This window comes from Sus scrofa, chromosome 6 (assembly GCF_054392235.1).
Source record: "Sus scrofa isolate SSC_HxYL_T2T_F1_AM1 chromosome 6, Sscrofa_HxYL_maternal_Yorkshire_Landrace_v2.0, whole genome shotgun sequence".
NCBI classification, from domain to species: Eukaryota; Metazoa; Chordata; class Mammalia; order Artiodactyla; family Suidae; genus Sus; species Sus scrofa.
In genome coordinates this window covers 52,367,756-52,378,048 of record NC_139388.1, presented here as the reverse complement: position 1 = coordinate 52,378,048, position 10,293 = coordinate 52,367,756, and the positions used below count along the sequence as shown (strand labels likewise).

The 10,293-nt window shown below is 53.9% G+C and overlaps 1 protein-coding gene across 3 annotated transcripts in view; it reads left to right on the top strand.

The window, feature by feature from the left end:
• Positions 1 to 673: 673 nt before the first annotated feature.
• Positions 674 to 10,293, top strand: part of FCGBP (Fc gamma binding protein) — a 44,511-nt gene continuing 34,891 nt past the window's right edge. The window contains exons 1-5 of one of the 3 annotated variants that reach the window (XM_084960455.1): positions 674 to 736; positions 1,696 to 1,858; positions 2,184 to 2,240; positions 5,194 to 5,462; positions 8,550 to 9,120. In XM_084960455.1, coding sequence (XP_084816581.1) covers positions 2,186 to 2,240; positions 5,194 to 5,462; positions 8,550 to 9,120 — 895 coding nt within the window. In that variant the 5' untranslated portion in view covers positions 674 to 736; positions 1,696 to 1,858; positions 2,184 to 2,185. Of the gene's footprint in view, positions 737 to 1,579; positions 1,859 to 2,183; positions 2,241 to 5,193; positions 5,463 to 8,549; positions 9,121 to 10,293 lie in introns of all 3 variants that reach the window. The other 2 variants (XM_021094376.2, XM_084960457.1) reach the window with 2 other exon arrangements.

Sequence of the window (10,293 nt, the reverse complement as noted above, 5' to 3'; positions counted from 1 at the left end):
CACAGGGTGTGTCACAGCACACCCACACACATGCACACACACACCCGCCATGCTCACACCCTTTACGCTCTGAAAGGAGTGAGGTCTCAGGGGTGTCAAATCCAGAACATTAAACAGTGAGCCTTTCCACCACCTCCCCACTGCCAGGGACTCCGGCTGCAGAGAGCAACAGTGGATTTTAAGGGGGAGAAGGCTTCTCTCTGCGGGTCAACCGGGGGGACCTCAAGGCTTGGAGGCTGGGGGAGGGGGCAGAATCACCCCTGAGTCTCAGCCTCACTCTCTGGCCCCTCACCCCTGATTTCTCTGAGGTCAGGCTGAAAGAGGGGGTGTCTATTATAGGTGATTTTGATGTCTCGGTTTATAATAGCTGTTTCCTCCTCAGGAATCCCAGCAGCCCCTCCTCCCCGTCCTTTCCCTCGGGGACTCCTCCCCGCAGAGCCCCCACTCCCCCTGGGTCCCCTCACCCCTGCCTGTTTCTTGATATCTCTGCCTCTTATCCAGTCTTCTGTTTACTCACCTCATTTTCCTGGTTGACTTTGGGTTCCAGTCAACTCCGAGGCTTTATCTCTCCTTCTGGGTACCTGCCCTGGGTGGGGGCTCGGACAGCCCCCACCCACCCTGGCCACCCACTTTGCGATAAGAGAGAAGTCCTGGGGGCAGCAGCTGCTGGGGTGTTGTCCGAGGGGACGCCCAGGCTTTGCAGCTGCTGTTTCCAGGGGAGACTCCCCAGCAAATAGTAAGTCTTGAGGTTGGAGAAGGGAGGGCAGGGCCAGGTCAGGCAGGCCAGCTCCTCCCGAGGAACCGACTCCAGCTCAGAAAGCCCACACTACCTCTCAGCTGTTTCTGCTTCTGCTACCTGTGTGTGAACTAGACCCCCGGTTCCCACCCCCGGCAGGTTTGGGGGTGAGAAGGAGGCAGGGGAGCACAGAGTCACTGAAAACTTGTTCAGCTAGTCCCTTCTAAGGGAAAGGGAAAAAAAACAAAAAACAAAAAACGAAACCATGCCTCCTAGGAAACCAAGGTTGCAGGAGGTGGAGCCTTGTGTCTGTATGGAAACAGGGGGCTCCATCCTTCTTTATGCAAAGCCCCAGCCCCCAGGTCCCACCTGCTGCTCACTTAGGGACCACACCAGAAGAGCCTGCCTCCCACCTACAGGCCTTGAGAGTCTGCAGAGTGCCCGCGGTAGGATGAATGCGCCCAGGGACACTGGTGTTGATATTCCCGTTTTGCAGACGAGGTGTCCAGGAGGCCCCGTTTGTCTGGGGCTAAAGGGGTTGTGTCCCACTCGGACACCAATCCTGGGTCAGCTACTCAGATTCCTGCCCACTCCAGATACCTGCCCCTCACCCTGAGTGGTTGGAAACAGGATCTGAGTGTCTGGGCACCAGGGATCCGCTTGTGGGAGCTGGGGACCCGGATGTGTGTCCTTCATTATTGTTTCTGGCAGAAGCCAAAGGAAAAGAACTCTAACCATCCAACCAGCAAACAAGACCAAATGCCACCTTCCACTCCCGCTCCCCGCCCACTGAGGGCCCAGGTCCAGACCCTCAGCACCCTGCTCCCCAGCTGTTTCTCCCAGGGACACCACCCTTCCAGGACTGAAGTTTCCAGCAGACTCCCCAGGCACAGCCACCAGCTGTTCTCACACCCCTGTCAGGACCCAGGCATTCAGGCTTCCCTGCACCCTACCCCCAGGCCTTCAGCGTCCCCATTCCAGCTGGTCCTGGGATCAGCAGCCACCTCCAGGAAGTTGACATCATCTGCCCTGCAGGTGGCCCAGGGTGTGGCCTGAGGAGTCAAGTAACTCCATTATATAGCCCAGCCCAGGGGCTAGCCCTGCAGCTCCGGGAACCTGCAGGTGAGAGAGGGTGCATCCCCTTTGGAAGTGGGACATCTGGTCCCCTGCCCTTGCCCCTGGCTTGAGGCCTTCCCATCCCGCCCCCTCCCCCCAGACCCGCTAGACATCAAACTCCCCATCCTTCCCTGCCTCACCCTCCCCAGCCAACCCCCAGACCCAGTGGATGTCCAGCTCCCCTTTCACATACACCGGCCCTTGGATGCAGCCCACCTCAGCCCTCCTGGTAGCCCTTGTCCCGAGACTGGGCCCTTTTGTCCTCTCGGGGACAGGCTTTGGCAGGAGGGCAGACCAGCCTCCTGTGACCCCTTCTCTTTCCCCACTGCAGACATGGGTTCCCTGTGGAGCTGGTGGATGCTCTGGGCCGGAGCAACCCTCCTGTGGGGTAAGTCAGACCCAAATCCCACCCATGTCCTCGTTCCAGTCTGGGGACCCTGCCTGCCCGGGTAAGCACACTCCATCTGAGCCCCTTCCATGAAGCCATCTCCCAAGGGCATCCCAGCCTATCTGAGACGGGAGAGAGAAGCCATTTAGGTCCTATAGGGAACTGCGGTGGAATTCACCCATTCTCTCTCTCTCTTCCGGAGGGAAGCAGGTAAAAACCATAGCCTCCAAATTCAAGTAGGTAAGAACTTCTACTCTCGTGATTTTTTGCAACTCAACTCAGGTTTTGTCTCGGAGCCTCATTCTGCTGAGATGATGGGAAATTTCACCTAAGTCATTCTTGTGGGGCTTTGTGCCCAGTTCTCACAGAGTTACGTCCAGGGCTAGAGTCTTAGGTAAAGCCAAAGTCTGGGGGGAAAGACGGGACATCAAACCCCTCTAATTATCAGTCAATATCTATTTAGGTCACTTTTGGAACATTCATTGCCCTCGATCCCCTGGCCCCAGAGGACACTGGAATGTCCTTCAAGGCTCCCCCTCTTTGGCAGACAGTCCTTCTGTCACCCCCACAACTCTCTCCAGGACCCTGTAGAGGGATCTCTCTCTTCCTCCTCTCTTCTCAGCCCTGGAGAATCTCTTCTTAGATTCTCCACTCCTCTCTATTCTGCCCACTCCTCTCTATTTCTAGAAGACATTGTATCCATACTCTCATAATCCCCCCTTTTCCCTTCACCGCCCCCCCTCCATCCTATGAAGGCAGAAACCACAAACTGGCACTTGAATCCAGCCAGTTTGGGCCCCAGAGTGCTTACTTAAAACAATTTTGGATTGGAGATGTCACATGGAAATTCAGAGAGCCGGTTTCTCTTGAAAAAATGTAAGATCTGACACTTTTTTTTTTTTTAATGGGGGGGGTCCATCCGCCATCGTGGTAACAATAGATTAAAGCCAGTAGCAAGACCCCACACTGGGTGGCCTCTGGGTGCTGTAGCTGCACAGCTGGCCCGTTCTGTTTCACACATGGACGTCAACAGATTATGCAGCCAGAATGAGTGAGAACCAACCTCTGGCCCTGTCCCCCTGGGGACCCCTTGGCCAGCTCTCTCGCCTTTTCTCCCCCCTCTCCGTGCCCCTCGGTGGTTTCCCAGCCCTGCGGAGCTGTCCGCCCCTCACTTCATCCTCCCTGCCACCCATCCTTTCCTTCAGGCCTCCCAGGCCCTCCCCCCACCCCCAGCCAGACTCATCCTCTAAACACTTAGCAATTGGTGTGTTCCTGGGTCCCAACCAGTCTGAAGAGATGCCAGTCAGAGCGCTGCTGCAGGGTCCTAGAAGCCCCCAGGGTGCCTGGCATCGGCCCTTTGCCTGTCGCTTGTGTGAGGGGTGGCCTTGGCGAAAGGGTCCTGGGGAGAGTCAAGGGGCCCAGAGGGAGGGGTCTTTGGGGGAGGGGGGTGTCAGGTCGGCAGCTTCTTACCAACCAGTTTGGAAATATTTTGCATTTTAGCAACTGATGCACACCTATCTCAGTTACTAACTGCCACTCCCCCCACATCGCCTATAGGAAAGCCAGTCTCGGGAGGTCCAAGAGTATAATAATGAGGTGCCATGTACCATGTGTTATACTGAGTTCTTTCACAGTATGCCGGGGACCCTCCAGGTGCCTTGTATATGTTAACACAGTTAATTTCTAGGACCTGGTCTTGGGTGTACTTTCAGGTCCAGCTTGTTGAGGAGCTGCCGCCAGGCAGTGCAGCGTTTGAGGGCACTGATGCTAAAGCCAGATTTCCCAGCTTCAAATCCCACCTCTGCTTCTGTGACTTCACCTCTGTGCATCTGTTTGCCTATCTGTAAAATGGGGGTAATAATGGTACCCCCCCACATACAGGATTGTTACGTGACAGTATAATGAGTTAACCCTTGCAGAGCAGTTAGGGGGTATCGGGCAAGTGGGCAGGGCCCATAAGGATGAGCAGACAGCAGGCAAGAGCTTTTGAAGACTGGAAGGCAAGAGAGCAGGAGCCTCTTCCTCTGTGGACCTCTCCCTTCCCCAAGCCAGGACCCTAAACGCTAGGGTTCCCAGCACTGGCAAAAACACCCCGCCCCCATCCAGCCTCCAGGGCCTGGAAGCCACCCAACTTCAAAGGGCCACTTTGGGCTTGAATAGTAGAATGGGGGAAAGGTACGTGAGTGATTTATACCAGGTAACACTTGGGATCAATTCCAACCCCTACTGATGTTTTAGTTTATTCAAACCTGGCCGCTCCCCCTCCCCAGCTGTCCCTGTGACGAAGGAATTACCATCATCCTGAGGCTGCAAATGAGGAAACAGAAGCACGGAGAGCTTTGAATTACTTGTCCAGTGTCACACAGCTAATTGATTGAGCCAGGATTCTGACCTAGGCAGCCTGATACCACCGTTTCCATTCTGTTCAACAGTCTCTGTCTTCCATTTTCTGTCTTTTCAAAAAAAGATGGCTTGGAGTTCCCTTGTGGCTCAGTGGGTTAGGCATTGTCACTGCAGTGGCTCTGGTTACTGCACTGGTGTGAGTTTGATAAATTCCGCATGCCACGGGTGCAGCCAAAACAAAACAAAACACGATCACTTAGCCTTCTGACCTAAGTGAGAAGGTAAGGAAGAGGGGGAGACGGAGAGAAGAACCCCAAGTTAATCTTCCCGTGGTTGTGGCTGCTGGTGGTTCTTCACCACCTTCCAGCTTTTTCGGGCTAAAGCTGTGTTAACCTGGGGAACAGTCAGGCCTGGGCAGCTCTCCCTGTGAGACCCCAGACCTCGTCTGCCCTCCCCCCCCGCCCCAGAATGCATAGTTGGGAGCCAATGCCCAAATTCCCCAGGCCCGGAGAGCTCCAGGATTCCACCTGCATGGACACTCCTAACTCTTTCTCTGTGCCCCCCTCTTCCCTCCCCTCCCCCTCCTCCCTCCCCCTCCTTCCCTCCCCAGCCATGCAGACACAGGCCTCCGTGGCCACCTGCCGGGCCCAGGGTGATCCCCATTACACCACCTTCGATGGCCGTCGCTATGACATGATGGGCACCTGCTTGTACTCGATGGCGGAGCTGTGCGGCAACGACGAGACCCTCCCCGCCTTCAGCGTCGAGGCCAAGAATGAGCACCGGGGCAGCCGCCTCGTGTCTTACGTGGGCTTGGCTACCGTGCGCGCCTACAGCCACGCGGTGTCGCTAGCCCGCGGCGAAGTTGGCTTTGCCCGGGTAAGGATCCAGAGCACACGTCAGGGGTTCATACCCACAAGCCGCCCTCCAGGCAGAACGGGGAGGCCCCGCTTGAGCGTCAGACCCCAAATCCGAGCAACTGTGTGGTGGAGTGGAGGGGGCAGAGAAGGCGGGTGGCTTTGAGCATCAGTGGCAGAACATTAAACCCCTTTTGTCCAGAAATGTGATGTGTAAAAATTTTTAGGATGCTCAGAGAGATAGTTGAGGAAAAAAAGTTTATGCTATTGCGTTTATAACAGAGCAGGCGAGAAAGAGAGAGGGAGGGAGAAGAAAGACAAATATCCAACAATGGGGAATTTCTTTTCTCTCTCTCTTTTTTTTTTTACCGTATATGCCCAACTTGATTTTTTGACTGAAGTGTAGATGATTTACAATATTGTTCATTTCTACTGCAGAGCAAAGTGACTCCGTTATACATGCGTATATACTCTTTTTTGATATTCTTTTCCATTGCAATTTATCATGGGACATTGAATGTGATTCTCTGTGCTGTACAGTAGCATCTGGTTGATCATCCCCGCCGTGTAAAATAGCTTATGTCTGCCAACCCTAACTTCCCACTCTGTCCCTCCCCCAAACCCCTCCTCCTTGGCAACCAGAGATCTATTCTCTATGTCTGTGAGTCTATTTCTGTTTCATAGATAGATTCCTTTGTGCCACATTTAAGATTCCACTTATGTGATATCGTCTGGTATTCATCTTCTCTTTCTAACTTTCTTCACTTAGTATGATAATCTGTATTTGCATCCATGTTACTGAAAATAGCATGATTTGGTTATTTTTTATGGCTGAGTAATATTCCATCAACAACGGGGAATTTGGAGTTTCCATTGTAGCTCAGAGAAAATAAATCTGACTAGCATCCATGAGGATCCAAGTTTGATCCCTGGCCTCGCTCAGTGGGTTAAGGATCCAGCGTTGCCGTGAGCTGTGGTGTAGGTCGCAGACGTGGCTCGGATCTAGTGTTGCTGTGGCTGTGGCATAGGCTAGCAGATGCAGCTCCAATTTGACCCCGAGCCTGGGAACTTCCATATGCCTTGGGTGTGGTCCTAAAAAGACAAAATAATAATAATGACTATCCTCATAGATTGCTGATTTTAAAAGAACCTGACAGATGTGAGTATGTATGTGTCTATAGCAATATGGGTGATTTTCTCTTTTCTCGCTTTTTTTTTTCTTTTGCTTTTTAGGGCTAAACCTGCAGCATATGGCGGTTCCCAGGTTAGGAGTCGAATGGGAGCCACAGTTGCTGGTCTACGCCACAGCCACACCAATGAGGGATCCGATCCATGTCTACGACCTACAGCACAGCTCACGGCAATGCCAGATCCTTCACCCACTGAGCGAAGCCAGGGTTTGCTAACCCACGACCTCATGGATGCTAGTCGGGTTCATTAGCCACTGAGGTTTCGGGTTCGATCCCTGCCCTCACTCAGTGGGTTAAGGATTGGGCGTTGCCGTGAGCTGTGGTGTAGGTTGCAGACACGGCTCGGATCCTGCATTGCTGTGGCTGTGGTGTAGGCCGGCAGCTACAGCTCCAATTGGACCCCTAGCCTGGGAACCTCCATATGCCGCGGGAGTGGCCCTAGAAAAGGCAAAAAGATAAAATAAATAAATAAATAGATAGATAAATAAATTAAAAAAAATAACAGTGGTCTCTGGACTGACAGCCTGAGAGTGTGGGGACCTGGCTGTCTTGGTCACTCCCTAGCACAGACGTGGCAGGCTCGTGGAGGTGTTGCTGACTGACTAAATGAATGTTCTATCTTGTCCTTGACCTTGCTCATGCTGTTCCCTCTGCCTCTTACTCTTTTTCTTCATACCCCATCCTCTTGGCTAAGATGAGAATGCGTGAAGAAAGAATAAGAGAGAGATGCTCAGGAGGAGGAAAGTGGACCCAGGGGGCAGAGAGAACGCACTCCTTGTCTCCTGGCCAGACTCTCTCACCACTCGGGACCTTTGCAAGGAACACCCCTCCCCTCCTGGTTTTTGTGGCTCTCTCTCACTGATCCTTTATGGCCCAACTCAGCTGTCCCTTCCTCCAGGAAGCATCCCCCTGACCTGGAAGTTTGGGTCTGGCCCTTTTTCTCGGCTCCTGTCTCCTGTGCCTCTGTTATACCAGCCCCTATCGCTCTGGTCTGTCACTGTCTAGTGACAGGTCTGCCTTCCCCATTGCACTGGGAGCCCTATGGGAGCAGAGTCTGGGGTTGTCTTAGTCATCAGTGTGTCTCCAGGGTCTCCCAGGCCAGAGCCAGTGCCCAGTGAATGTTTATTTAATTCAGCAGTGGTTTTATTCACTTACTAGGTGCCTGCTATTCCACCAGGCACTTTTCTAGGCACTGGAGATGAAGCAGTGATCAAAGCAGACAAACCCCCTGTCTTCAGGAGTTCCCATTGTGGCCCAGCAATAACAAACCTGACTAGCATCCATGAGGATGTGGGTTCAATCCCTGGCTTCACTCAGGGGGTTAAGGATGCAGTGTTGCCTGGAGCTGCTGTGTAGACTGCAGATGCGGCTCAGATCTGGCGTTGCTATGGCAGTGGTGTAGGCCAGCGGCTGTGGCTCTGATTCAGCCCCTCGCCTGGGAACCCCCACATGCCATGGGTGCAGCCCTAAAAAAGAGAAGGAAGGAGAGAGAGAGCGAGAGAGAGAGAGAGAGAAAAACCCTGTCTCTGGGAGCTAATAGCCTAGTCAAGTTAGACAGATGATAAACATCAGAAATTTGCAAGTGACATTTTAGACGGTTAGATACTACAGGGAAAAGAGCAGAGCAGGGAAGGAGAATAGGGCGCGTGGAGGAGGGACCACGTAAAATTGGGCAGGTCAGGGATGGCCTCCCTGAGATGGTGACATTTGAGCAAAGCCTCTGCACGAGGTGAGGGAGTGAGCCGAGTGTAATCCAGAGGACGGCAAGAGCAGATCCTGAGGCTTGGTGACTGGCAGTGACAGGAGGAACGCATCCCAGGGCAGCTCAAGCAGGGAGAGTGAGTGGGAGGAGATGCAGGGCTGCAGGCCAGACCACACGATGGGGGGAGCTGACCGTCCTCGCCTCACCCCCTCTGCAGATCGACAACCAGCGCTCACGCCTGCCTGTCTCCCTGGCCGAGGGCCGCCTGCGCGTGTACCAGAGCGGGACACGGGCCGTGGTGGAGCTGGACTTCGGGCTGGTGGTCACCTACGATTGGGATGCCCAGTTGGCACTGAGCCTGCCCAAGCGCTTCCAAGACCAGGTGTGCGGACTGTGTGGCAACTATAATGGCGACCCCGCTGATGACTTCCTTACATCTAACTGGGAGCAGACTTCTGATGCTGTGGAGTTTGCTAGTAGCTGGAAGCTGGACGATGAGGACTACCTATGTGAGGATGGCTGCCAGAACAACTGTCCTGCCTGCACCCCAGACCAGACCCAGCACTACGAGGGCAGCCGTCTCTGCGGCATCCTGACCCAGCCCAACGGCCCCTTTGCCGCCTGCCATGGCGCCCTGGACCCCCAGCCCTTCCTAAAGGACTGTGTATATGACCTGTGTGTGGTCAATGGGGAACGGGTCAGCCTGTGCCGTGGCCTCAGTGCCTATGCCCAAGCCTGTGTGGAGCTTGGCATCTCTGTTGGGGACTGGAGGTCACCAGCCAGCTGCCGTGAGTAATGCCCTGGTGGGGGCTGGGAGCACATAATGGGAGGCAGGGGCCCCTTGCATCTGCTCAACACCTGAGCATCTACTGTGGTCCAGCCTGGAGCTGGACCATGCCAGGGACACAGCAATGGCCAGGATGGCCAGGATCTGCCCACAGTGAGCCTAAGGTTGGGGCAGACATGTGACTATACAGTGACAGTCCAGAGTGGTCATGGCTGGGATGGGAGAGGCACAGGTAGAGTGGTCAGGGCTTGATGGGGGAAGTTCAAGGGAGGTATGGGAGACCAGAGACGCTTCCTGACTCAGCCTAATCAGAAAGGGATGACTAATCTGAAATCCATAGGAAGGATTGGAACGAGACAGGAAAGGGAAGGCAGGAAGTGGGTTCCCAGCTGAGAGAAGGGCATGTGCAAAGCCTTGGCATGCGCTGTAATCCTCAGAGTCCCTAAGCAGACATGTAAACGTGTTTTCATTTATAACTTTTCTACGACTCCCTATGTCTTCTAGATAAAGTCCAAGCTTCAGAGCTGGGTATCCATCCACTGATCATTCATTCATTTAACATGTATTCCCAGAGCCCCTACCTGACCCCATCCCTATGCTGGTGATGGACACAGTGGGGGCCAACCCACACCTGTCCCTGTCCTTGGGAGGCTCCCAGAGAAGTGTTCAGGAAGCAGAAAGGCTAGGGCAGGAAGGAAGAGGAGGCTTCAAGGGCCAGGCCCCAGGGCTTGAGACTCCAGAGAGGGCTAAGTCTGGGGGAGACACTGAGGCCACTTGGAGTTTGTCTTGGTCACTGCTGTTTGAGGAACCCAAGCAATCATCTCTGCAGTGAGGACTGGGCATCTCCTGTGGGCCAGGCCCTGTCCTTGGTGCTGAAGACTCAGCATGTTTGAGACAGATTTTGTAATCCTAGCAGGGGAGACAGACAGTAAGCAGTAAACTATGGAATACCTTCAGAGAGCAAAAGGAGCAGAGTTCATGTGATCAGAGCAAATGGAAGGCTGATGAAGAGAAGGCTCAGGGAAGGTCTTCCTGAGGAGGTCCCATTTGTGCAGTCGGAGTCAGCTAAGTAATAATAGTGCTCACAGGGTGTCTCCACCTAGGTGGACCCCCTGTGCCATTAGAACTACTATTACCCCATTTCACTGATAGAGAAAGTGAGGCACAGGGAGAT